The sequence below is a fragment of the Maylandia zebra genome, linkage group LG19 (assembly GCF_041146795.1).
Source record: "Maylandia zebra isolate NMK-2024a linkage group LG19, Mzebra_GT3a, whole genome shotgun sequence".
Taxonomy (NCBI): Eukaryota; Metazoa; Chordata; class Actinopteri; order Cichliformes; family Cichlidae; genus Maylandia; species Maylandia zebra.
Window position 1 is genome coordinate 18,339,029 of NC_135185.1, and position 27,297 is coordinate 18,366,325.

Below are 27,297 nucleotides of genomic sequence, written 5' to 3' on the forward strand. Positions count from 1 at the left end.
GAGGCAAAGGTAGGTGCAGCTTAGTTATAACAATTTATTGTCAGGACATTAGAAAGGAAATTACTATCACCAAAACTTAACACAGACCTTATTCTCCATAGTATGCAGTTGTTTATGTATATTCTTATCATTATAATTGGTTTTTATGGTTTTGCAGGAATTTCATCTTTGTGCACAGTGGACAGAGCTGTATCCTGTATCAGATCAGCTGAGACTGCAGCTGCAAACTGAGCATTTGCTTCATCTACTGGAAAAGGAACAGACAAATGAGGCTTTTCAGGTCCAGATTGTTCAACTTCTTGGAAATTTAGATTGAAGTCCATTTTGAGATGTATAAACATTTGTTAGAGTGTGGTCATGTATCATTAAATCTATCCTTGAACTGGTATAACTCAGCTCTGTTCAAACACAGAAAACTCTTTATGTAATACTAACTTAAAATCAGCATCATATGCTTGTGTCTCTTCTTTTGCAACTAATTAGCTTTGCATTTTTTTTTTTCTACGTAACATAAAGTAGAGAAAGCATATGATTTTTTTTTTAAGGTCTTCTAAGATCTTGGAAGACTTTTTTTTTTTTTTTTTTTTTTTTTTAACATTTCAGAACATTTTCAGAACTCATTTACCCTCTCAAACCATTTTCCTCTATTACTATGTGTTAATATCCTTTGTCCCTCCCTTGGTTTGTTTAGTTACTCGACGGGCTCTCAGATTTTGCAGCTGGTCTAGATGTTTGTGAGCGTGCCCTCGATCGTCGCCCTGGACTGGATGCATGCCACTTCCTGGCAGACTACCTCACCCTTCATTTCCAGAAGCAGGTGTCTCCTGCACGTCGCCGATACATCCACGCACTTCATCTTGGCTCTAAGGTTTGTGATTGGGAAGTTTGCACTAGTATGTTAACATAAAGACGATAAATAAATGATAAACAGGATTAGTAATTAGTAGACTTGAGGTGCATAATGACCATTGAACAATCATAACTTGGGTAAAATCTTCTAAAAAACATCTTTTGGATGTGTTGTTTAATTTCAAAAATATCTTTTAAGTAATTCATAATCAGAAAACAATAATAATAATGATTGTAATACTGAACATTGTCTTTGTGTCAATTGCAATTTCCCCTCAGCTGTTTGTAAATTTCCCTTCTTACAATAGAGACTTCCACAAGTCTGCGTATTTCTGTAAACCTTCGTTTGTTGAAAATACTTTTGCAACTTTTCTAAATTGTAATAGATTCACAGGAAACCATAAGCTCTTTCAATTAATGAGAAAAATATCTTAATATGTAGAGAATATTCCTCTAATACAAAGTAATCCAGTTAAAAACGTGATCCTGTTTTCCAAATCTGAATTTTTTTCTGTAAATGACCAGTTGATGTGTGTGTGTGTGTGTGTGTGTGTGTGTGTGTGTTCTTTTTTTTTAAATAAATAAATAATAATTTTTTTTGCGTAACACTGAAAATGTTTTAAACCTGTTTATTAATAATCACAGTAATGTTACTATTGCCAGGTTTGAATGAATCTGGCCCCAAATTTTAGTTTTACACTTTTTAAGTTGTTCTGCACTGTTCTCCAGTTGAGCTGCTTCCTATCTTTGGGTTTATTAAATGTACATCCTCCTCCAGGTGTTGCTGACTCTGCCTCCAGCTGCCAGGCAGGACTACTTCCCCTTGCTGTCAGATCCACTGCTCATGCTCGAGCAGCTGTTGATGAATCTGAAGGTAGACTGGGCTGATCTGGCGGTGCGGACCCTGCGGAGCTTGTTGGTTGGCCAGGAGGCTGGCTTCAGCGCTGAGGACATTGATACGCTTCTAGCAGACTACGCCGGCAAGGCTCTCAACTTCTCCTGCGCCCCCAGAGAGAGGGCTCGATCTGGTCAGTGCTAATCTTACAGCATACGGTTGCTAAGTAGACAAACATATCAGAGATGGGCAGCCACTTGAGTTAAATGTTTGTAATGCAAAGGTTTAATAAACTGCTGAAAACTAAACTGAATTGTTGTGAGACTCGGTGGAATTGATGGAGAAATACAGTTCTAGTTTATGTATTCTTGTCTTGGTTATGTACTCCTGTAATAAATATTTCACTTGTTAGATGGGTAAAGAACCATCCACCTTACCAACAGGTTGTGTCTAAACATAACACTTTATGTTCCAGATTCTGTAATCAGTCTTCAGGAAGCGCTAATACAGTGTCCTGCTCAAGACAGCTCGCTCTCTTCCAGTCGAGTTGAATCGCCAGCACCCTCCAGATGTGAGATATTTGGATATGTTTAATGATGATATTGCTGTAGTTTAGTTTTTTGTTTTTTAATCATTGTGAGTGTTTCTTTTAATTACAGGCAGTACCCCTACACACTCAGCCTCGGGAAGCAGCACAGACAGAGAGAAGGATCGTGGTTCAGCAGGGAAAAAACGTCACTCACCTGCAAAGTTCAGGCCTCCAGATCAACCCCCAGCCCGCAAAGATTGGGTCCCAGACACCCAGCAGCATGTGTGCATGGTTTGCAAGCGTGAGAGATTCACCATGGTGAGTGATGTAGTTACCAATGAAAGAGAGTTACCTGCTCAAGTTCAAGTGTATTATTTTATTTATTCTTTTTTTTTTTTTTGGTCATCCTGCCTTTTCCATTTCACTCTCCATTTCTTTGATGTGAAGAATAATTGGCCTCTGTATGACATTTTTATGGAGAAAACATGACTGTTAATGTTGGATCTCCTCGACAGATTACAGAAATACAGTTTTCATGTGTGCTCAGCTGGGATTTTTCCTTTGCTTTTCTGGTTTTAGTTCAACAGACGTCATCATTGTCGGAGATGTGGCCGTCTTGTTTGTAATGCGTGTTCGGAAAAGAAGATGCCTGTTGACGGTTGTCCAGGAGAGGAAGTCAGAGTCTGTGATCAGTGTTACACCTACTTTCACCCAGAGTAAGACATTTATCAGAGCTACTAGTTCCAAATGCATATGAATTACGGAAACCGAGTAATAAGGGAAAAGAAGGGTTTGAATATAACTAAAAAATGAATTTGTCTCTATTTGCAGTACTGATGATGAGTGGGAACCTGCTGAAGGTAAATTAAATAATTTTATGTTGTGTTTTGGTGCTTTCTTTTGGGTTTTTGCAATATTAGAGTTTTACAACATTTTGAATTTGCTAAAACGGTGGAGAGCCACTTACATGCAGCCATTCTTAAATACGCAATTAATGTAGACTATAATGATGACGTATTCTCTTCTTTTTTAGCATTGGATGGTAGCCCTGTGGTCACGGAGCAGTTTCCCCTCGATGGGATGCTGCATCTGCCTGAAGTGGTCCATCGGCAGTTTCTCCTCAGCACAAACCCTGCACAGGACCAGCATCTGCGGAACGAGTTCTACTATGAACAGGTTTGGATTTGTGTAGTCACCATCCATCCCAGTGCGCAGGTTACCTTTACATGTTAGTCATTAGCAGCTTATTGAGGGTAACTTTGTTTTTAAAGAGCAAAAGCTTTATATTGAACTAGTGCCTAAATTTAGCTGACAATTTTGTGTGATTTCTGTCTCTGCCTACTTTAATAGCTTTCAGTTAGTGGAATTAACCAAGTCAGTATTTTAAAAGTAATAATGCTCTTTCCCTAAAACACGTAGGCTCCCAGTGCATACCTCTGCGTGGCCATTTTATCTCTACATAGTGACCAAACTGCCTGTGGTCATCAGCTCATCAGCCACTGCCGCTCCTTGTCTCGTAAACTGACCAATCCAGAGGTGGATGCCTGCCTGCTCACTGACATCATGCGGCGGCTGTTGTTCAGTGCCAAGTTGATGTTTGTTAAAGTAGGCCGCAGCCATGACCTCGCCTTATGTGACAGGTAAGATGAAACCCTGTGTAAGTTAGATTAACCAGCAGTTGAGAATTGCATGTTATTATGTACACTGTGCAATCATTAGGGTGATGAGAAAGAGCGTGAGATATTGTGCAAAATGTAGATGAGTATATGTATGTATGTAGGTTAGCTTTCACATTAATAAGAAACCGAAAGTAGATGCAGCAAAGTCAGAAAACAAAGAACTCATGACTAGTGGTTAGAGAGTGTGTGGGCAGAATAACCACAGCTCAACCAGAGACATGCAGAGAAAATGATAAAACCTATGGAGCTGATACAGCTAACAAACCAACCAGCTAATGCAGAACAGCATATTAACACACAGATACATAACAGCATAGTAAGTGATTTATATATGTATACATGTGTCCATGTGCTCTGTGCATTTTTCTTTTTTCTTTTTTTTTATACTTTTTATACTTTTAATCACCCATTTCAAAACAGTGAGATAAGTTGCCATAGCGCTATTGTTTGCATCATAAAAGACACCTGGCCAATGACTTGTGTTTGCTCTGAAAATATTGAGTAATACAGGCACATTTGTTTGGATTTAAGATGATTCGCTGTCATTAAATGAGGACAGATGAGGTCACAGGAAGTATGCTGAAGTAGTTTACGGTTACCAGCACTCAGTGGATAGCCCTTTATTTCACCAGACTAATACAAGATATTATGAAAGCAGGTGTCTGACTGTGCTTCTTATTCTCTTTTTCAACAGTTACATCAGTAAAGTGGCTGTGCTTAAAATTCTGGTGACAGCCAATTACAAATATGTTCCCTCTCTGGATGACATTTTGGAGACCTCCGCTGTCACACGGCTCCGCAATCAGCTCCTAGAAGCAGAACACTACCAGCTAGCTGTGGAGGTTAGAGGCTGTTCTTCAAATTAAAGTTTAATTTCAAAGACATTACAGAGAAATTGCAGAGAATTAAATCACAAAGCATTTGTCATCTCTTCTTGTTTGGTTGCTAGGTGTCAACCAAGAGTGGTCTTGACCCTGGTGGTGTGTGGCAGGCATGGGGAATGGCATCTCTGAAGGCAGGAAATCTTTCAGGGGCACGGGAGAAATTTGCTCGCTGCCTGAAGCCTCCAGTGGACCGCAACCAGCTCAACTCGGGTCCCTTATTATTACAGGAGATTGTCCAGCACCTGGAAACCATGGTGCGGCCCTCTCTGGCTATGGTAGGTAGCTACTTTCATGGTGGCACTAGCCTCCAGCCCACAACATATTAAAAACGGAAGAAATGGGCAGATGTGTAACATGCTTCCCGTCTGCAAATGAAGTAGGTCATCGCACAACACTTCCTTCTCAAAGTTTGATATATAACCATATTAACATTTTTAACATAAGTGCATTGCTTTGCATGCATCTAAAAGGTCAAACTGTACACGAATGCAAATGCTGAAGTTCAAGAAAAAATTTGTGCTGGCATTTTGTGAAGCTGTCATGGTTAAGAAAGTATACAGTAGCAGCTACATTCTTGCAATCAGTATTGCACACAAAGATAAACACTACTATGTGTGCCTGCCTGTTAAATGAATTTGAAAAGATCACTATCACATGCACAAATGTATTAGGATACACCAAATGCCTGTCTGACGTAGCAATAGAATAATTGAAAACATTAAAAAAATATAGCCATAAACATTTTCTGATAATTTCCAGTTTTTTCACTTTTTAAAATAATGCAATAAACTATAATTTTACCAACATGTATTTTTAAGCGCATACAGCAGTGTCAGGCAGAGTTTATCCTCAGACAGAAAGACTAGACTAGCTGTGCTACCTAACACCTTAGGCATCTAGCACATTTCTTGCATGCTAGACGAACCTAGTAAGTTCTGGCATGTGAAGCACTACACGTGTCGGATTCTAGTGCATCTAGAATCCAGACTAAAAGAAAGTAAAGACAGACCTATGTTAATGTTGAGTAATCCTAAGAAACTGTTTTCTCAGTTCAGGAACACCATTCCTTTTCAGTCAAAAACACAACAAAAATCTTTGTTAAATCAGGACAAACTACAAATACACAGAAGTTTTTTGGGTTTTTCTTAACCTGCTTTTATACACAATAAATGCATAAACCTTTGTGTTGTTGTTTGTATTCTTCTATATATCAGTCTTATGGTGAAGACGTGTTGGCATCCCTGCGGGAGCTAGAGGACTCTCTGTGTGACGTCAGTCCTGTGGAGCGACCGGAGGGGCTGATGCAGAACAGTGTTCTCCACCAGGAATGTCTCTACTACCTGAATACATACGGCACTCACCTGGGACTGATCAGCTTCTATATGCGTCATGATTATGTAACAGAGGCTCTGGCATACCTTCTTAAAAGGGTGAGGCCTAAATTATTAAAGGTGTCCATATCCTTTGCATGTTTGGATCAATATTAAACTATTGTTACTTTCATTTAACTGGAGAAGTCAAAGGAGTGAACAGCACAAGGTACAAGCCAAAAACAGAAATCTCAGTCCTCTTTTGTGATGCAGCTTTTGTGTGGTCAGGAGATTATCTAACTCTCCTTCGGGTATTCTTTGATACCCATCTGTTGCCAAGATCTCAGATCCTGCAGGATGTTAGGTTACCTATAATGTGTGGGCAATGAGGTCTATGTGACACTGATTTATTAGCAATGGTTCGTTTTCAATTTGGTCTACAGTCAACAAAGTACATTGAGTAATAGTACTTAGTATCATAAGACTGTTTCTTGAGTAAGCACCATCACATGTAGTACATGACTTCACTTGCCTGAAATTATTGCTGAATGTGTCATTGCATCAGTTTTATCCAAGCTTGTCTTTTTTTTTTCTTTTTTCTTTTTGCTGTATTGTGGATCAGGAGTGTCCAGAGGAAGTATTTCTAGAGGGTGTGTTGCAGCCCAGTCTGGAACGGGGCCATCTGAGCAAGCTCCAGGGAATACTGGAAAAGCAGGACCCCAGCCTGGAGACATGCAGCCGGTACCTCATTGCTTCCTGCCAGTTTCTTCAGCGACGGGGATACTATCACTCTCTCTACCAGTTTCAGCAGTTCATGACGGTTTGAGGACTTTTTTTCTTCATGCTCATTTTTAGGATTTTTTACAAACTACTAAAATAATAATTAGACTGAAATGATAGGTGGATGGTCTGAGACTTAACTGACTTATTATTCCAAGCGGGGGGGGGGGGGAACCTTTATATTCCAATGTGAATGTTTCAAAATGTCATCCTAGCAGGTTAGTAATTAGGCTGAGTACTATATAATTGTCAAGTTTCCTGTTTTTTACTGATGGACCTGCAATTCCAGTAACAGTTTACGTGCCCATCTCTCTTTCGGCTTAATCAGGACCCTGATGAAGGTCACAAGCCGAAACGTGTTGGTCAGTCAATAAAGGAACAGTTTTATTTCTGCTTGTGACCTTCATCATGGTCATGACCTTGATGAAGGCCACAAGCCGAAACGCATTTTATTCTTTAGGATTGCAAATTGAGGTCCTCATGATTCTTGGTGGGGAAGATTCAAAATTGTGTTTGTCTGCACAGGATCACGTGCGTGCAGCCATGACCTGTATTCGATTCTTCACACATCGAGCCAGTTCATACCTACAGCTGGGAGAAAAACAGGTATCTGTTATTTTTTCCTCTACAGTTATGCAATAAGAAAATATTTTTTTTTAAAAATTGATTTCCTCTTCTTACACGGGAAAGATGAACTTGAACTTTATTTTGCACAGCGTTGGTTGGTCAGAGCCAAAGAGCACCTGAGGACGTACTTGCAGGAGCAGCAAGGTCGGGGTTCTGGGAGGAGACGGTCACACCCCAATTCTTTCAGGAAGATGATGTCATCCAGTGATGTGTCCAGGTTATTTAAGAGCTTTATGACAATTAATGAAATAGAAATCTACTTTTGACTACCAATGGTTTGGAAAAAAAACTTTATTTAAAATGCCTGATTATTACTATGTTTACTTCAAGCTTTTGATCTTCGTCTCTTTTTTTTTTTTTTTTTTCTTTTAGGCACATGAATACGATTGAGCTCCAGCTGGAGGTAACCCGTTTTCTCCATCGCTGTGAGAATGCGGCATCCTCCAAGGCCCCGCAGACCAATCCCTCTTCACCCAGTTCATTGCCTACGCTTTTTGGAGGAAGCCCTATGAAAGTAGAAGTTGCCTGCAAGGTTAGGCTGCGGTTTTTTTGGGTTTTTTTTGGAATTTTATAAAGTGATAATCTTCTGATATCGATAATCTAAAAAACACGATTTAGCATATTTAAGTTACTCATTAAGCACTATATATTTAATTTAAAAAAATGTGTACAACAGTTGCCACAGGGCGCTTAATGTGTGTGTATGAATATGTATGTAGCTAAAAATAATGCAAAATATTTTGTTAGAACTGGTTTTGTATGTTATGTATTTGTACATTGTTGTTACATAAAATCAGGACAGTGTTTTATGTGTTTTTGCAGGTGATGCTTGGAGGAAAAAACATAGAAGAAGGGTTCGGCATTGCTTACAGAGTCATACAGGTATGTTCATGTCTGAGATCAGAACTGCTTTTGGCCAAAATTCAAGACTGCAAACACAGCAGTTTTTTTTGTGTGCAGAAGTCTTTGAAATATTTTGCCAACATAATTATTGGAAGTAAGCACCAGTCGAGCTGAGATAGCACAATAATTAATTTAATTATCTTGGTGTAGACAGCCAGCAGGAGCAAAAACTGAGCAAAATGAAGAATTAAGTTACTGATGTGATCTTTTTCTCAGTTAAAAGATGAAAATATAGATGTTGTCTCCCTCTCCTTCAGGACTTCCAGTTGGAGGCTCAGGCTGTCTATGTGCGAGCTGGACAGTGGCTCATCCGACGCAAGCAGTACGCGTCCGTGCGGCAGCTGCTCAAATGTGTGGGCGAATCAGGCACTGCCACTAAAAACGACTGTGACGCCCTCATCCTCAACTACATCTCCTGTGCAGAAAAGGGACCAGCTGATGTGAGTGACAGAATTGCTATGGGGATGCATGTGATAGGGATATTCATTATACTAACTATACTTCAGGCACAATGTTGAACGCTCATCCTAAGGACTATTCTCTTTGATATGGTTTAGGCCAAGGAGCTGGAAAGTCTCATTCTGGAGATAAAAAGCTCAGAAAGCAAGGTAGAGTAATAATTGCCTTGTTTTACCCTTCTTTGCCTTCCACTGGAATTACTTTTCTTGCCAGAGGCTGCTTTAAAAAAAAAAAAAAAAACTACCCTCACTGTATTCCTCTGTATTTCCTTACAGTCGATATTGCTTTATTTTTTCCTCTGAAGTTTGTCGTTATTTGGCTTTTTTACCTTTATTAGCATCTTTGGACCTAAGTGAGTATAATTTTTGGGGAAGCTCCCTTTTAATTTCATCGCTGGTCTTTCTGCAGATCAAAGCCTTCCTGATGTGCAGTAAGCTAAGGCCGGCGTACCTGCTGGCAGTGAAGCTGGAGACAAGCCGGGCAGGCCCGTTGGTCCAGGATGTCCTTCAGGCCGCTGAAGAAGCACAGGACTCAGTAATGCAGAATATCTGCCGCCAGTGGCTGGCTGAACACAACAAGTCATCTCAACCGCGTCAGGGGCGCACCAGGTAAAGGCACAGTGGACATAACAAGGGATTGTACAGAGAGCGCACAGATAAGCCCCCATTAAGGACAAATGAGAGCATTCAACTTTTTTTGGGAAGGTGAAAGATTAACTTATGTAACTGATATACAGAGCTTATCACATTTGCCATTTTACTAAAGCATCCTCTTATTAGATTTTTGGCTCCAGATTTGCCCTGCTAACACTTCAGCATACACTTTTAGATGATGCATTGCATTTTGTGTAAATGTACCAGTACTTCACACTAAAACTACATATTTAGTTGGACATTATTTATATTATCAATTAATTAATATTGTACTAGACCCTTACTATCACTCTAATGTGTGTTGCTATTGAGTTGGCATGGCACAGTGGAGTCTCAATGTGGAGGAAATGCAAGTTAAACCTGGAACAGATCTGAAAAATGTGTAAGAACTGGGTTCTTTTAAAACCCTGATATCAGCTTCACTCTTTGATTGAGTGATCTTTATGCCACTGCAAAACAAACGGATCACCACTGTGCTTTATTTCCATTCTGGAAATATTTTTGCTGGCTTTTTTTGTTCATCTGCACAGTATTTGTGAGGGAAAAAGTTACTGCATTTGAGCTCAACCGGTATTACACAACAGAACTGCTAACTGTCGCTAATAGGTACAGTTACACCCTTGAAATATATAAACGTATTCATAGTAAATCTGTATATGTTTAATATTTGTTTCCTACCTCAGCCTAAAGGGGAAATATATTGACTAGAAGGCCACTGACAAATTTATTACCTGTAGGTATCTGTGTGTAGGTGAGCTTTTTACTTATGAGGTGTCGTCTGCCAAGAAGTTACATGTTTCAAAACTGTCTTGTTTTTGTAACCATAATGAAGATGTTTACGTGTTGTACATGTGAAGCACATTTTGTGGCCAGCTTTTAGTGTAAGTTTCTTTTTGATTAAAAAAATAATAATAATAACATTACTTTGAAATATTGGAGGGCATTTTGTTTGCTTTGTTTCCAAGAATTCAGGTCTCTTGTTTGTTAATGTGTGTTTTGGTAATAATTATCCCGAGGGCGGCAGATTGTAAAATATGCTTTTTGCTTCGTTCTCACGGTAGATGTGAACGACAGATGTCTCAACAATTTAAATTCCTAAAGACTGACATATACAGATGAGTTGAACAATGTTTGAAAAAGGGATTGTACTGTTGCCAGATTTCTTTTGATATGCATTTTTCCCTTTTGATTTCACAAATCTGCAACCTGGAGAAAGAAAAAGAGCAACTGTGATGTTCTTATAGCACCACAAACGCAATTTGTTGCATAATGTGACAATCACCCAAATTGCTCAAGCTGCCTTTCATGTGTTCTTTGAAACTGTTCTGATTACATGGTGATGTGGTGAAGTGTGTCTTCATTTAGATCTGACACTGTGGTGTCTGTTTGCCTTGCTTCGCTCTGCTGCACTAGTCAGAAGACTAAAACCAGTTTCCTGTTATTGTGAGTGTGTCAAGCCAATTTAGACTTGAGAGCCACTCTCATTCTCCCTAATTCTGACTGTTGTCTCATCACTGCCGCACTTTATAAATAATAATATCAAATATTTTGAAAAATTTGAAGGTATGTAATATGGTAACTGCTTTAATGATGCAGGGACTAATGGTTCAAAAATGTAAGTTGTTTTGCCATCCCTTATTAAATAAAATAAAATATGTAACACTGCACTGTACTGCTGTGCCTTTTTCTATTTTCATCATTTTAGAGTTTGGGTTATTCACTGAACAATCAATCTATTATTAAAGAAGAAGATTGTGAGATAAATAAATAATGAAAGCCACTGTTAGTTTTAGCCTTCCTGGAATTATGCACTGTTTCCTGAGGCAAACATCAAAATTTGTTAAAAATCATGTAAAAACAAATGTTTAACAAATATATTTAATAGATGATTTAGAACAACATTCAGTAATTTAAATGTAAAAGTTTTCCATTATTAGGATATGTAAATATAGAAAAAAACAAAGCAACTCTGTCTCAAAATACAAAAAATGGTAAATGGCCTGTATTTATATAGCGCTTTTACTAGTCCCTAAGGACCCCAAAGCGCTTTACATATCCAGTCATCCATCCACCCATTCACGCACACATTCACACACTAGCGCCTTGTGTAAGAAAATGGAGGAGATCATATGCTGTAGCTTTTTTAGTGTCCCATGGTTTGGTGCTTCCTTTGTATTTGTTTATTGACAGGGTTTGGCTGCAGGCATGCCAGTTTGCCACCCACGCTGACCCTCTCACTCCAGAGCGTTATACTTGTAATTTGGCATTATCTTGCAATACTTTGCGTTAAAACAACATCCAGCAACTGTTGCTCCAACTGTGGAGTGTGTGCATATAGCAAAATTAACAGTGCCTCCACAGATGTGCAACCTACCCATGTTTGTACAACATACTTCTTAAATAAAATTGTGAGATAAGTCACAATTCGTTTAAATTCTAGTGATATTATGCCTAATATATGATAAAATTGCTGTTTATTTATTCATAGTTTAATACTGAGAAACTTTATTCTAAATTTGTTAAACTGTGGTAAAAGTCTGAAGCTCTTAGATCCTCTAAACACAGTCGTGTTATGACATGAGGCAACAAATCACTTATGGGATGGTTTTTAAATGGTGTTTTTGTTTGAGCGTTACACAACTTTTCCACTTTAATTTTTTTATTTTATTTATGTTATTCTGACATCAAATTAAAAATGAGCATGCCTATTTTAAAAACAGAACGAGCATTTCTGTTTCAAAACTGGATGTGTTGCGTTTGCCGTTATTTTTAAATAGCTTTAAGATTTTGATGATTTGAATGTACTGACATGGGGAATGGAGTTTAGCAAAATTTCTGACCTTTGAGGCCCCCGGATAGTTACCTTGTTAACAAAAATGTGGCAGCTTTTTTTTTTTTTTTAAGTCCTGTAATATTTTCCCTTTTAGTTTATTTATTAACAGTAACAGTGTGATGAAACCTGACTCGCATGTGTTGTGTAAATCATCTTTGTCCACCTAATCTTAGGTACTCGTGCATTTCATTCTCTCAATTTTGGATCTAAAAGAGTTCAAGGAAGTGGCAAAGTTGAAGATTTTCATTGCGAGTGACCAGGAGACGCAGGATTAAAAATGAAAGACAAAGTTGGAGAGGCAAGGCTGCGGAGATTGGACAACAAATGTTGAACTCAGGCCTCCCAGTTTGGAAGAAAACCACAGAGATGGTTTCTGGATGGAAGGAAGAGAAGCTTGGTGCGACAGATGAGTGCTAGGGATAGGGTGAGATGGAGGCAGGTGACCCCTAAAGGGAGCAGCCTAAAGAAGATGACAAACTTTTTAGTAATATTTCAGTTTTATTTACATAAAATGTAAACATTCAACTGGTAACATGAATGTAAATGTAGTAAAAGGCATGTTTTGACTTGTATAAAACACAGAATGTAAACTCCTGGCAAACCTGCATGTGAATGCTGCAAAGGAAACATGATTAAAGAGATCCTTATAAATTTCAAACTAGTTCTTACAGGAATGTGCAGATCGCACTGAGTAGGGGGTAAAAAAACAAACTAAACAAAAACAATCTTTGGAAATATGAATGTAATCTCAACTTCGTTGTCTATAATAGAAAAAAAATCGTATCTTGTACATCGACTATTAGAGTTATGACAAAATACATTTATGCTATTTAAGCAGTGATTTTGGCTCAGACTGTCGCACATGTTTAATACTTTAATAAATTTTAATCAACCTGGAAACGCTGTAAGAACCCCTGCAGTTGTTAAGAAATGCTGGCACTAAAGTCAAGCAATTTAACTGCGAATTCAGCAAAAATCATTTGGAAAAAACATAATACTTGATAAAGATGCTGGTCTTTTACCCTGTGTTGACTCCTTACTGTATCCTACAGCATTACAACACATCAAGTTGCTTTTTTGCCTACACTATTCACATTGTCTCACAAAAAATATAAAGTCGAAAAGGTATTTGTGTTTACATGATAATATGGTTGAGTGGTTTTGGTTTGAGAAGCTGTTGCAGAGCACCAAAATACTCAAGTTATTATAATGTAATTAATATATTATTACACAAAAAAGCAACTTCACATTGTAGTACCTCTTACTTAAATTACCTGACTGCTTATTAGGTAGGAAAGTACAGAACATCAAAACAATAATGGAATTAATTAAATCAATGAAAATTTTTAATGTTAAGGACTCCTTCGAGAGCTGAGATAGATGGCGGTCGAAAGCCTAATTAGTCCCACTCGATTCCAAGAAGCTCGCAGCTGACATCCCACAGTCTCCTCGCGGTCTCCGCACTTCTTCCCTGTGGGGCCACAAAGGCAGGGGTGCAGTCACTGAAATGAAAGGAGGAGGAGTGGTTATTACATAAGAACGTACTGTATGATGCTGTGAGTCATCACCCTGGATACAAGGATCTCTTTTAGCTTGTGTAATCGTATAAGCATTATCTTTTTTTTTTTTCCCCAAGAAGCTTTTTTTTTTAAGTCATAAGAAGTATCAGTTACTAAGATCCAAACATTGGATCCAGTGCTCGGTCTGCCTACAAAGACACCGAACATCTTTATGTGCAAAGTTGTAAAAATAAAAGCAAAGAAGCACAACCAACGCAATGGTGCCTTACAGCAAGAAGGTAGTGGGTTCAAATCCACCAGACTGGGGCCTTCAGGGTTCAGTTAGGCTAATTGGTGACACTAAATTGCCTGTAGGTATGAATGTGAGTGGTTGTCTGGCTTCCTGTGTTAGCCCTGCAACAGCCTGGCAGGGGTATACCCCGACTCTTGCCTTATGACAGCCGGAATAGGCCCCCAACCCTGAATCGGGTAAGTGCAAGAGAAAGGAGGAATGGAAAGATGGAAATAAAAAAACACACAACTACACCCACTAGAGCTGAAACTGTGCTTCTCCTACTTTTTCTGGATTTGATTCGACAGGTTACTTTCTCCATGTGCTGAAATTCTGTGTGACTTCTGAATTATTTTTTTTTCTTCAGGTGTCATCAGGTAGTGGACATTAGTGGTTAAGATTGCAAAGTCTCTACTACAAAACAAATATTAAATCCAATCGGTACATGTGTCCTTATTTTTGATCAAAATTCAAAAAGTAAAAAAAAAAAAAAAGTCAAGCTGCAAAGGGAAAAAAGAAAACCTTTAGGTTCACTAGAGTTTTGGCATTAGTTTACATAAAAACATTCAGCTGCTCATCAATGTTACAATTATAGCCGAAAACAAACTGACAAAACTAATAGCAGACAAGCATTTGTACTTCTCACGTGTTCAGTGAACTTGCAAAGCAGGCTGGCAAAACTAACAGACGAATCAAGTAATTCTGGAATGTTCTTATAGAGGTAACACCTTCCATCAGATGTTTTGTGTGGCTGCTAAAAGTGAAACTGTGAATATTACATTGGCAAAATTGTTTCAGTTCACTGTTTTTCTTCTTCATTTCATTCCACAGCACCCTTGTTGGTTTAAGGTACATGGTTTGACTTGACCATTTCTTCCCTTTTTAGCGTCCATGTATTGTTCTTTTATCTGCATGCTTGTTTTGTGTATCAGACAACGTCTTCTAAACTTCCCATCATAGACTACCCTGTAAAATTTGTTACAGTTTTGTAAAAATTGTTGCAAGACGTACTGTCACGGCTGCCGAGGCGAGCCGTGTGGAATAAATGGGGATCCAATCGCAGGCAGTCGTGGAGAAGTGAAGGTGATTTATTGAACACAAAAAGAATGTGGACAAACAGCAAACGGGGCTCGAACTAAACTAAACTGGGAAACAACTAAACTACAGAGCACAAACCTGAATGAAAACGAGCAGAGGAGGATGACGATGAACAGCAGGGAGAAGACACGGTGGATACACAGACTGACACTGAGTAATACAGACGAACCGGCAACAGGCAGGAGAACACACAGGGCTTAAATACACACACCAGTAATCAGGGGATGAGAGACAGGAGGGCAACACAGCTGGGAGGAATCTGGGCTGACGGGACAGGGGAAACGTAAACTGATCACACTCACATACGACACGGACCTTCACAATAAAACAGGAAACTCAGACACATGGAACCAGACAAGACATTGAACTAAACAGACAGATTCACAAACAGATGGGGTGACACCATAGACAGACAGATACAGACGCAGACCGAATATAACACAGAACTTAAACAATCATCATCTATAAAATGATAACAAACTAAAAGCGCTGGGTCACCGACCCAGGACCATGACACGTACAGGTTTCAAACCATTCTGCCGTGTTAACCAGTTTAACAGCGCGGACAAGGTTCTGGTGTTGCTGTCTTTTTTTTACTCCGAACTTAACATTTTTGCATTTCTACATATTTTTTCTAAGGCAACAAAACAATTTATAACTGTTGTGGAATATCCGGGCGGACTTATGCAAACTTGAGTATCAGCTAATTTGTTAGGTACAGCTGTCCAATCACTTAACAGCAACTCAATGCATTTAAGGATGCAGACATGCAATAAAATTTAAACTGAACATCAGAATGAGGAAGAAAGGTATTTCAGAAACCACTGGTGTCTACTGGGATTTTCTATCTCTGTAGTTTAAAGAAAATGGTCCAAAAACTAAAGAATATCCAGTGAGAAGCAGTTCACCAAGTGAAAGTGTCACAAACTAAGCTCAGAGGAGAACTGCCAAATTGCTCTGAGCTGATAGGAAGACAACAGTAACTCAAATCACACTTATTACACCCAAGGTATGCAGAAGAGCACCTCTGAGCACAGAACATGCTGAACCTACAGCAGCAGAATACCATACCTGATACCACGGCTATCGGCTAAGAACAGGAAACTGAGACTACAGTTTACACAGGCTGACCAAAATTGGACAATAGAAGATTGTTCCAATCTAATCTTGATTTCTGACGTGAGATTCAAAAGTTAGAGACAATATCTGGTATAAACAACATAAGACTATGGTTCCATTCTGCCTTATACCAACCAATAATGTGGCGTGGGGAATATTTTCTTGGCAGATTTTGGACTTCTTAGTACCAGCTGAGAGTTTAAATATCAAAGCCTACCTGAGTACTGCGGACCATGTCCATCCCTTTATGACTGACGGTATGTTCACTGCACTCTCACGTGAATATGGACCAAATGTTTCCAGCACCTTATTGAATCTATGCCATGAAAAATAAAGGCAGCTCTGAAGGCAAAAGGGGCTCCAACCTGGTATTACACACTGTCATCTTGGTGTATACAGAGCACCACACTAAGGATAAGTAGCAAAGGTTCTAAATAGCCTCCACTTGTACACAGTGTTGGGTTTAAGTCAACCCTGCTGGTAAACAGAACCTGTTACTGAAAGCACACAGACACCAGTGTACATTTTACTTGCAAGGGGAGCGTTGGAGAGCAGTGCTGCGACTCGCCTGTCCAAGCAACTCCAACTGATTCCTTCGCTACAGCCCTTTTTATTGTCAGCAAGCAATCATTCATGGACATGCAATTACAAATACACGTGGCGTTCTTAAGCAGGCATATCTGAACAACATCAGTGTCTGTATTCTGTGTGTGTGGGTGTGTGTAGGTGCATGCGTGTGTGTTTCCAGCCATACTATACATAGACATACGGCCTTTCAATGAACTTAAACTGAGTGCAGAAAAGCAGATGTAAGCGTCTTGCTAAACTATAAAAACAGGGACTTGCAAAAGGCCATATCTCAAATGCACATTTAAAGGTGTGGCTCTTGCACTTTTAAGAAAACAACAGGACAGTCTGGTTTTTATGATGTCGAGACTGCTTCCTATCATCTCATGGTACACAAGTGCACACAGAATCTTATCAGACCCAATAAGGATATGATTTTTATCAGCATACAAATGATTATATGTTTCTAAGCACAAATGACAATATAAAAAACATTCACTCATACACACAGTGTGTGTCATTGTGGTGTGGACAAACTAGTTACCCAGAAATGCTACTGTAGCCTTTTCCAGCTTCCTGCCTACGTTTTAGGATTTTCTAAGGTCCTTTGACAAAAGTTGTGATATAATATTCATCTAAAAGGTCCCAGCAGTGAAAAATAAATTTCCTTTAAGTGTAAAACCAGGCTGATAAATTAATAACAATGACAAAGTCTTTAATGGCAAAACCATGTTGGAGTCACTCGTGTAGATTAAGGTGTCAAATGCTCTGTGGTCAGGATGGAAAGTTTGGTAGCACGAACAAATTATAGGTTGGTGCTTATACAGATTTTTCACTTCCTTTGTCTTTCTTTGGTCCTACCTGAAGTGTTTCCCAGAGATAGAGTGCAGTTCCTCTGCAATGGCACAGTAGATGCTAGTCTGTGCTCCTTCCCGTGGAGTTTTCAGGAACACGGAGAAGACTGTGAACAATATCGTCATCAGAGTTGAATGTCTGGTCAGGTCAGAGTTTACCGTCCCCGGATGAACAGAGTTCACTGTGACATTAGTTCCTGTGAAAGAAATGCACCAACTTTTTGTCACAATTTTATCAGCTTAAATTTTAGGTAAAAACATTTCTTCTGTAAATTTTCATGGTGGCTTTAGCGACATGCTTCCATTTCAAAAGCGTGTTTATGAAAGACTGTGTTGTCACATTTAATAGTTGAGTCTTCCATTTAAGAAGCCTCAGAACACCTCGTGATCACCCTTGGCACAAATGCTCGTCATTTCTTTCTCGGATATGAATATCACATAGTTTCTCCCACACTTTGTGTTGCTGGTTACAGTGTTTTGTATTTGTGTACCTTTGAGTCTGGAAGCCAGCTCTCTGGTGAACAGTACGTTTGCCAGTTTGCTCTGGCAGTATGCTAATCCGCTGTTGTAGCTGCCCTGGCTGTGAAGGTCATGGAAGCGGATCCAGCCAAAGTTGTGTGCCAGAGAGGAGACCACCACAATCCGAGCCGGAGCGCTGCGCTTTAAAAGCCCGATTAGAAGGGATGTCAACAGGAAGTGGCCTGCAACATGTAAGAATCATCCTTTCAGTGCATTTTATTTTGGAAATAACCTTCCCCACATTGGAGACGAATTGATTTAATTGCAACGATTCACTGATTCCAACAGGTTCCATAAAAGCCCTACCCAAATGATTGACTCCGATATGCATCTCAAAGCCATCGACAGTTTTCGTGTAGGGGCACATCATCACCCCAGCGTTGTTTATAAGGATATGTAGCTGGTTGACTTCTGAACAAGAAGAGAGCATCACACAAAAAAAACCTATTTAATAACCACACACTTGGGCTCTGTAGATGTGAGTATTAAAACGCTAACCTGTGCTCACCTCTTAGGAATTTCTGTGCAAAGGCTCGTATAGAGCACGTATCTGCCAAATCGAGCTCCCGGACCTCCACTCGTGCTTCGGGGTAACTGGCTCGTATACTGGCCGCAGCCTCCTCACCCTTTTCCACATCTCGACACGCCATGATCACCCGAGCTCCTACCAGGTGACAAAGAAGCAGCAACTAAACTATTAACAAAGAGATGAAGCCAAATAGAGGTTTGGTGTGTGGTTTGGAAGAATCAGATTTAATCCCTAGGGAAATTATGTAGCTGACCTGTTAGTCAGTGATGTAGAAAAGCATTTTCACTGATGACTCAGAGAACTTTTTAGAGAATGCAATTTATTTTTAAAGGCCAAGTAATTACTAAGTCCCACACGCAGGAAATATTTGAGACTGTTGAAAGATTTAATCTGTTACAATGTCATCCACTAAAAAGCATTAAAGAGTGACTTAATGCTGTAAGGTATAAAGTGCCATGGAAAAAGCATTTTCCCCATCCTGATTCCTCAGATTTTTTCTGCACATTTGTCATGCTTAAATATAATCAAAACAGCTTTTAAATGATTATTTAATTTATTAATGGGGGGGGGAAGCAATCTAAACTGACCTGGCTGGAAGTGAAAAAAATAATTGTTCAATTCAGAACTAAAGAAGCCTCTTCACAAACTTTAAAGAAGTCCAGTTGCCTTCTATCTCAAATTCTTAAGATTTTAATGGCATGTGAGTCATCATCAGCGACAAACCCAGTCGCTAATCCTGTGCTTTCAGAATATTTAAGTGTTTTTTACATATTTCTTTAACATTTTGTTAACGCCCCTGAGTATTTGGACTGAGGTGAGAAAAAATGAATCATTCTAACTGACATGCATCAATCGCTTTCACTCGCACCTAATACATGAAGTTAGGGTTCAAGCTACGCTTGGAGGTCATGACCTCATAGGATTGAATTGTTTGTTTGTTTGTTTTTCTTAATTAAACCAAAATAAAACTTTATACCTGTTCCAAACCCAGACTGATGGTATATTGACCATATTATAATCAAACAACAAGTCAAGTATTTATGTGACTACATTTAAAGCGAGGTTTTCCTTGAGACCACAACAGCTAATTGTGTCACACCATGGTCCATTTTATTATGAATATTTTAAATGGGGCAAGGACGCTGATTTCAGTCTTACTGCTTTAAGAGACTGCTGATTTCTCTCAGCAGCAGGTTATGGGTTTAAAGAGGCACCTCGAATTGCCAGATCCAGGGCAGTCTCCTTCCCAATTCCTGTGTTGGCTCCAGTGATGAGGACCGTCTTCCCATCAAGACGAGTTGTGGACTTGCACACTCTTCCTGCTGCATATTTTCTGCGCGCACACACACACACACACACACACACACACACACACACACACACACACACACACACACACACACACACACAAGGCTGATTTATACCACACAAATTCTGCATCATCAAATGCAGCAGACAGCTCCATTTAAATGACTAGCAGCTCCTTCTGCAGTCTCTAAATGCTATGCCCCCGTTAAAGCTGGCATTGTGGTGAAACCGGGTTAATTATTCACACAAAAACTTGCATAGTGAAGTGTGCAAGTGGTGCGAAACACACGCCAGTGAGCAGGGCCGCCACATAACCAATAGCTCTCTCGGAGTGTTGTATGCATATATAACTCCTCCCACGCTCCGGCTGCTGATAGGCCCGAGCAGCTCAGACAGAAGACACCCGGTTCATCTGTGCAAGAAAAAAAAACACCCTCCCACAGCTCAATTTTTCTATTTCATTGATCAGCAGCCTCGTGTGAAATCACCGTTAACGTAAAGCATTCACAATTAACGATCATGTGGCTTCATTAATCAAACTGATCCTCATCGTAATAACTACACCACACCACCTAAATGTCTTGTTAACCAAGTAATAACCTGCCCTGACATCCAGTGTTAAACTCTGCGTTTAAATTCTAATGACTGAGCGCGTGAAGTGGGCGCTTACCTTATTTGTGGCGCAAATAAAATCACCAGCAGCGTCACCACTCCGAGGCCCGCGATAATTAATAAAAGGAACATCATGCTATGGATCTGCGCTCCTCTGCCTCTTCCAGCAGGATGCTACCGAAGTGTAGGCGGAACAGCTGATGTCAAAGCAGGAATGGGGGTGCGAGCTGCAAACGGATGGGGTGAAGGTTGAACCACGCGCAGGATCATGGGATTGTAGTTCGATGCGTGACAAGATGGCTACTGCTTAACAGGGTCCACTGAGTTTGCAGCTAGGGGCAGTGATTTTAAAGTGAAATGTCATAAAAGTAAATTAAGCTCATTTAGTTAATAAATTATTAACAACAAAAAGACAAAGACGGAGTCACTTGTTTCAAATGTTTCTAATTTTTTTGTTAAATGTAATTCATCTGCCCCCTCTTAAGCACGCACAGAAAGTCAATTTAATGATTTTTTTTTTAGCCATTTGATAGCAGTAAAAATCCCCTAAATGTCATTTTAAGCCAGAAACTTAATCCATTTTGCTAAAATAAAGAAAAATCGAGGCTGCTGTGGGTCAAATTAATAATAATGGATTGGGTTTATATAGCGCTTTTCAAGGCACCCAAAGCGCTTTACAATACCATTCATTCTCACATTCACACACTGGTGGAGGCCACAGATACTGGGGCAGACTGACAGAAGCGAGGCTGCCATATCGCGCCATCGGCCCAACACCAGTAGGCGGTAGGGTAAAGTACCTTACCCAAGGACACAACGACCAGGACAGAAAGCCCGGGGAGCGACCTTCCGGTTACAGATGCGGTTGCCAATCCCCTGAGCCACGGTAGCCCGATTAGACCCTCATCTATTCAAATTGGTTTTAGATGCACCACTCTGGTCAAATCAAGGAAAATTGCGGTTTTATGTAACTGTAGATGCCATCTTTGTGTATTTTTTTTGTGGGAAAGTGGTGATGGACTTCAAAGGGGACAGTTCTCGCACATTGTTGCAAGAACTGTCTATTTTTCTGCAGAGACAGCGATCTGCTGGTCTTTTAAACAATTAAATAGTAAAAGTGAAAGTGATCAAAGCGAATGCACCAAGGTAATATAAGATAAGTTAGGATAAGAGATAAAATAACTCTTTATTGTCATTGCACAGTCCTAGTGCAATAGTACAAGAAATTTGGAAACTGTCCCCCCTCGATACTAAACACAACAAAACACAGGTCAAGGTCAAGTTTATTTATATAATGAACCTCTGAAGTGCCTTTTTGTGTGCCATGGTGCAGTTGGAGAACCATACAGAGATACAGTATGTCAGCACACTTTCAATGTAGCAACAGTAGAAGACAATCAGCAGTTCCCCCTTCAGGTCCAATTTTCTGAGGATTCTTAGAAAATGGACACACGGTTGGGCTTTCTTTTCAACCGCCGAGGTTTTTGAGCTTCATTGGGAGTCTGTGTCTATGTGCACACCTAGGAACTTGAAACTGTGTGTTTTAAAGGTATCCTGGCCTCCTCCTAAAGAATTTGGTTTCAGGTTAACAAGTGATTCTAAACTGGTTATGTGAGATACCACTTGAAGTGTGTAGTGTTATTCTTACCTAACTGAGATTAAAACGCAAATCAACACAGGGGTTGGTGGGGTCATAAGACTGTAAAGGCACCTAGGCTGCCATTTCAGCAAATGTGGGGAACACCTGTTCTGTGGTCATTCTTTTTTCCTCCTGCCTCGCAGACCTCGCAGGACTGTCTCCAAACCATTCCCCTCTACCATCTTGTAAACCTTTATGAGGATGTTTTTATGACATAGTAGTGAGGGCAGTGTTAAACAGTTGTATTTGTTATACACGAATATATATATAATAAATCCCGAGGTTCATAATGTGCCATTTTAACTTTCAATAAGATACATTTTAATTATTTTGACAGTGATGTTTTGATGGCTTAGGTAAGAACAAAACAAAACAATAAACCCGAAATAATACTCCCCCTGCTCTCTGAAACATTAATCAATGATTAATCACCCATTTATTTAGCTAGACAGGCTATTTATACATTCAAAATAGATCTGTACTTTAAAATTTGTTATAGACGCTTACTATGAGGAAATTTCTCCATCTTCAACAAGGGGAACTCTGAATCCATGTAGTTTCATTAACAGAATAAACACAAACATTTCCCAAGTAGCTCGGTTTAAAAACTACATTTCCCAGAAAGCCCTATTAACGTCGTCTCTGTAGCGCCGGAATGAAATAATCATTAAATAATTATCCAGGTTATTTTAAAACACGCTTTTCACAACATTTCACTATTTTGTTTTAAATTCCTACATAATTGTGTTTTTTAAAATATTTTTTCAATTTCATATCTAGTAAAAAAAAATTACATTTTAGTACGTTTGCGTTTTGTTCCGGAGTTACGACGGTCAGTCGAAAGCCATCCGGAAGAAGAATCCCGAGAATCTGATTATCGTCATAGCAAAACTAGATACCTAAACTTGTGATCATAAAAAGTGTTGTATTTTACAATAAAAGACAAAAATAATTTCACAAGAAAGGACATTTAAATGACACGCAAAATGTCGTCGGAGGAATTCGAGAAGTTGCACGAAATGTACCGATCGTTGTACGAGGAGCTGAAGCTGATGCCAGATAAGGCTCAGAAATCTCACGGAGGTAATTGCTTGCTCATAAAGCCCAGATCAAAATAACTACGCCTTAGAATGTAAGTTATGTGCTTTTTAAGTAACACTTGTACTGTCACTCCTGCAGAGGAGAGGAAGAGGCTGGTGAGGACCTTCGATGAGAGACATGGGGAGGCTGAAGAAGTGGTGAGCTGTTTATCTTTTTCCCCATTACAGCTAGCTAAAGTTCACTTGACTACTAGCTATGACATTTTCATGTGAATACACTTAAATTGAGCTTGAAATGAACTTTTTAAGAAAATTTCCACCAGGGAAATAGTGAATTATCAAAATAATACACGCGTTTGTTGTGCAAATAACACTTGTTCAATACAAAATGGAAACATAGTGTACGTTTTACCCCCCAAAAGGAATTTTTCGCTTGTCCAGTCTTTCTGGTAACCACAGTGCATTTCAAGTAAAACAGTGAAGTTAAAAAAAACAACTTTTATTCTTTTCATTTTGTTGACACAAACCTTTTATAATTGTTATTCCATCTTTTAACATCAACATATTTTAAGTAGTCATTTAAGAATTATGCACTGCAAATTATGTCCCACAACATATGTGCAAACCTGTTACCAATACCTGTTTAACCTGGAAAAGGACGGGACAATGAGTGACATGGCAATGATGATGTTTCATGATTGAGTCTTGTGCTAGCACCAGCGTTGGATATTTACTTATACTTATTTTGTTTTTTTCCTCCAAGATTCTGACCTTGTTACCTATATTATTAAAATCTGAGTGGTGTTTCTAATATGTTGGCCATCACGTGTATAAGAATAAAATCGAAATAGAAGAACCTCTAATTAAATTTAGTATTCTAAGTATGCCCCATTTTTAACTGTGCATGAATTCAAATGTCACTCAAATGTTCTGGCTTACGAAGGTTAAGCCTAAACTAGTAAATAAATTGATAATATATGCTTGTTTCTATAGAGTAAGATCCTTTTCTGTCTTTTTCTCAAACAATAACATTTTCTTGTCTTTCTCCAGTTACAAGGAATGGAAGAGGAGCTGCGCGTTGCCCCTCCGTCCTATCGAAATTCAATGAGCACAAAACTGCGTATGTACCGGCGAGACCTCGGCAAGCTTCAGAGGGACATGAAAAACTCAGCACCTGGCTTTGGCTCCTCGTACAACACAGTGCCAGGAAATCATGGCATCTACTCTTCACAAAATCAGCACAGTGTGAGTTAGGGGCTTTGGGGTGCTTGGGTTTGCTGTTGCAGACGTGTGACAGGCCCTGTCACGCGTCTGTTTCGATGCACAAAACATTATTTTATGTTGCTGCTGTTATGTCAAACTGCATTTCTAGGGTAAGATTTTTTTCTGGGTGTGTGTGTTTTTTTTTTTTCTTCCTCTTTTTGCTGAAGAATATCAGTGCGCTGTAACATAAGAAAAAATGCAAATAGGAGACACACAAATCAAGAAAACATCTTCATCAATTTGAAACCAAATCCTCTGAACTTATTAAGGCTTATTTTTCAGCAGCACTTACAGATCCAGACTGTATTAGACTGAGAAAAATGTCAACCCTGTTTCCTAGTGATCGTTGTGGATGTCTATGTAACTGTATTTCCAGAATAAATCTGCTTAAACTTGGTTTCATTTGTCCCTTTTCCCCATCTTTGCAGACACACCTGCAGTCCCAGAGAGCATTGCTTCTTCAAGGTACGGATGCTCTAAATAACGCCAGCCAGAGTATTGAGCGCAGCCAGCGCATCGCTGCTGAGACGGAGCAAATTGGCACAGATATCATCGAGGAGTTGGGAGAACAAAGGGAACAGCTGGATCGAAGCAGAAACAGAGTGAGCTGAGAATCATTATTACGCTTGTATTCTTGTACTGTGCTGTGCAAAAGTCTTTAGCCACCTGTGATGTCTATTTGTCACTGACCTATGAATCGTTTAAGCTTAAAAAGGCACCTAAATCAAATGATGAACCAGTGTTGATGTGTCTACACGTGACAACTTATCACAAAAACACATTATTAGTTTCTAATTTTTTAGTTAAATATGGAAAAATGCCAAATATAACACAGTTCAACAGGCATAAAATAGTATTTTTGCACTAAAAATGTGATTTCCAAAGAGCTACTAGCTGTCAGCTTGACATATCTCACTATCCTGTGCAGTCCTTAAAAATTTTAATGTAACTAAAACTTTAAATATTAACTTCCAAGCTCATTAGCATTTTAAAAACTCTGTTTTTACCTTATGTGCTGTATTTTCATGCATGTTTGCACGTTTTAATAAATCGATGCATATATTTCTTTCCTTCCTACAAAACTATAAAGAAACGAATAGTGGCTCAAGACTTTGGCACAGGACTGTATGATGACCTGAGATTAGTAGGTTTGTTAAAACTCTTCTGTTTTGTTGTTTTTGTAGCTTGCGAATACTGGAGAGAACCTGAGTCGTAGTAGAAAAATTCTTCGTGCCATGTCAAGGCGGTAAGTGCACCCTACAAAGACGTCTTACACCACAGCAGTTCCTTATTTTTTTGTGTGCGTCTCATGATCCTGATGATTGGGGTCTCTTTTAAATGTTCTTGGAACATTTGAGCACATTGAGTGTAAGCATCTTATTGTTGCTTCTTTTCTGTCTTACAGGCTGGTGACAAACAAGTTGCTACTGGGCATCATCATTTTAATGGAACTGGCCATTCTGGGTGCTGTGATTTACCTGAAGTTTTTCCGAAAATGAGCAGACTTACGTTTAAGTTGTGGATCCAGGGCAAACTCAGACTCTGTCTCTACTGACTATCCAGTAGCAATAATAACACTGTCCTGCTGTTTTCAGCTATCTGTGTCTGTGATGGCAATGAAGGCCTGAACTCTGACAGGGCATTCTGTCCATTATTTGATGTGAATGGCAATTTGCCAACTTGCTAATGGACCAAACCTACAGAAGCTCTTTGAACTTAGATTTGCACTGTCACTTGATGCCATTGATGTCCTGCAGGATGATGATCTGGACTTGTCTGCTGGCTGTTACAGATCCCATGGATGATTCTTTGTAGCATCTTAGCTGAGTCAGAAAACAAGCTAATTGAGCCCACATGTCTCTCTGGGTGAAAGCACTTGTGAAATGTGACTGAAAGTTCTAGAAAGCTATGAGTCTCAGATTGGGTTACAAAACTGCTCAAATTCAACTGCTGATGTATGAATATCTTTTACAATATGATGAAAAAGCACCTAACAAAATACTTTCTTTTCTGTGTTTAAGTGGTTGTGTGCTTAAAAAAAAGACTTAAGTTTTAAATGAGATATATCAGTGAAATAAATTAATGCAATGTCTTAATACAGTTCATGCAAAATTACTGTACGATTCAAAAATCACTGTTATAAATAGGTTTTTGGTTTCCGATTTGATGTCTTTTGCAACATTAAAGTTGATCTTTAACCTCAGTTTGCATCTGATATTTTTAAGGAAGGAAGCCAAACAGTTAAGAAAAATACTCTGTGGAAGCCCTGATCAGGTAATAAAGGGTAAACAGCACCTGTTACCATAGAGTTGATTCTCAAATAACTGACCATATGGTGATTTCCAGTGGTGTTAAGGGAAACGGTACACCTGCTGCAATGTTTTTCTATTCCATCATGCCCGCCTGGTGTGTTCTAGAGTATACAAACAAGTTTGGTGACCTGGTTATGTATGACAGGGACATTGTAGAAAGAAGGAAATATAATTTTAATGTGTTAAAATATTACCTTCGAATTTCTTTAAATCCTTTCCATCTTCTTAAGCACAAAGGGAACATTCTAGGGTTTTATAACCTAATTTAAAATAAATCTCTTTCAATAAAAAGCCAGGATGCTGTA

General features: G+C 39.1%; 3 protein-coding genes across 4 annotated transcripts in view; 2 read left to right on the top strand and 1 right to left on the bottom strand.

The window, feature by feature from the left end:
• zfyve26 (zinc finger, FYVE domain containing 26) overlaps nt 1–11,173 on the top strand; it is a 23,164-nt gene extending 11,991 nt beyond the window's left edge. For both annotated transcript variants that reach the window (XM_004539968.3, XM_004539969.3), the window contains exons 23-43: nt 1–9; nt 158–280; nt 692–868; nt 1,628–1,877; nt 2,160–2,255; nt 2,344–2,531; nt 2,793–2,929; nt 3,045–3,073; nt 3,247–3,389; nt 3,633–3,853; nt 4,587–4,734; nt 4,842–5,051; nt 5,991–6,206; nt 6,709–6,906; nt 7,392–7,472; nt 7,583–7,710; nt 7,866–8,025; nt 8,316–8,375; nt 8,654–8,836; nt 8,954–9,004; nt 9,264–11,173. The exon at nt 1–9 is cut by the window's left edge and continues 96 nt beyond it. In XM_004539968.3, the coding sequence (XP_004540025.3) occupies nt 1–9; nt 158–280; nt 692–868; nt 1,628–1,877; nt 2,160–2,255; nt 2,344–2,531; nt 2,793–2,929; nt 3,045–3,073; nt 3,247–3,389; nt 3,633–3,853; nt 4,587–4,734; nt 4,842–5,051; nt 5,991–6,206; nt 6,709–6,906; nt 7,392–7,472; nt 7,583–7,710; nt 7,866–8,025; nt 8,316–8,375; nt 8,654–8,836; nt 8,954–9,004; nt 9,264–9,467 (3,012 nt within the window). In that variant the 3' untranslated portion in view covers nt 9,468–11,173. The remainder of the gene's footprint in view (nt 10–157; nt 281–691; nt 869–1,627; nt 1,878–2,159; nt 2,256–2,343; nt 2,532–2,792; nt 2,930–3,044; nt 3,074–3,246; nt 3,390–3,632; nt 3,854–4,586; nt 4,735–4,841; nt 5,052–5,990; nt 6,207–6,708; nt 6,907–7,391; nt 7,473–7,582; nt 7,711–7,865; nt 8,026–8,315; nt 8,376–8,653; nt 8,837–8,953; nt 9,005–9,263) is intronic.
• A 1,646-nt stretch (nt 11,174–12,819) lies between these two features.
• On the bottom strand, nt 12,820–20,957 carry rdh12 (retinol dehydrogenase 12). The gene is made up of 7 exons (XM_004539972.4): nt 20,797–20,957; nt 20,033–20,151; nt 18,798–18,953; nt 18,596–18,700; nt 18,262–18,471; nt 17,778–17,967; nt 12,820–13,843 (listed from the first exon to the last, which is right to left on the bottom strand). The coding sequence occupies exons 1-7, from the start codon at nt 20,871–20,873 to the stop codon at nt 13,741–13,743; spliced, it is 960 nt and encodes a 319-aa protein (XP_004540029.1). The 5' UTR covers nt 20,874–20,957; the 3' UTR covers nt 12,820–13,740.
• A 2,257-nt stretch (nt 20,958–23,214) lies between these two features.
• On the top strand, nt 23,215–26,883 carry vti1b (vesicle transport through interaction with t-SNAREs 1B). Its single transcript, XM_004539973.3, has 6 exons — nt 23,215–23,460; nt 23,557–23,615; nt 24,468–24,662; nt 25,109–25,282; nt 25,865–25,926; nt 26,086–26,883. Exons 1-6 carry the CDS (start codon nt 23,352–23,354, stop codon nt 26,177–26,179), a joined length of 693 nt encoding a protein of 230 aa, XP_004540030.1. The 5' UTR covers nt 23,215–23,351; the 3' UTR covers nt 26,180–26,883.
• The last annotated feature ends 414 nt before the right edge of the window (nt 26,884–27,297 follow it).

Bases quoted from the DNA above. Each gene is read 5' to 3' on its own strand.
- rdh12 (XM_004539972.4), bottom strand. From the start codon at position 20,873: ATGATGTTCCTTTTATTAATTATCGCGGGCCTCGGAGTGGTGACGCTG. The intron at 18,954-20,032 runs GTGCCTCTTTAA...GTCACCTGGTAG, and splicing joins CCTGGATCTGGCAATTCGAG to GAGCTCGGGTGATCATGGCG. The intron at 13,844-17,777 runs GTAGGACCAAAG...CTTTCATTTCAG, and splicing joins ATCTCTGGGAAACACTTCAG to TGACTGCACCCCTGCCTTTG.
- vti1b (XM_004539973.3), top strand. From the start codon at position 23,352: ATGACACGCAAAATGTCGTCGGAGGAATTCGAGAAGTTGCACGAAATG. The intron at 23,461-23,556 runs GTAATTGCTTGC...TCACTCCTGCAG, and splicing joins GGCTCAGAAATCTCACGGAG to AGGAGAGGAAGAGGCTGGTG. The intron at 24,663-25,108 runs GTGAGTTAGGGG...CCATCTTTGCAG, and splicing joins CTTCACAAAATCAGCACAGT to ACACACCTGCAGTCCCAGAG.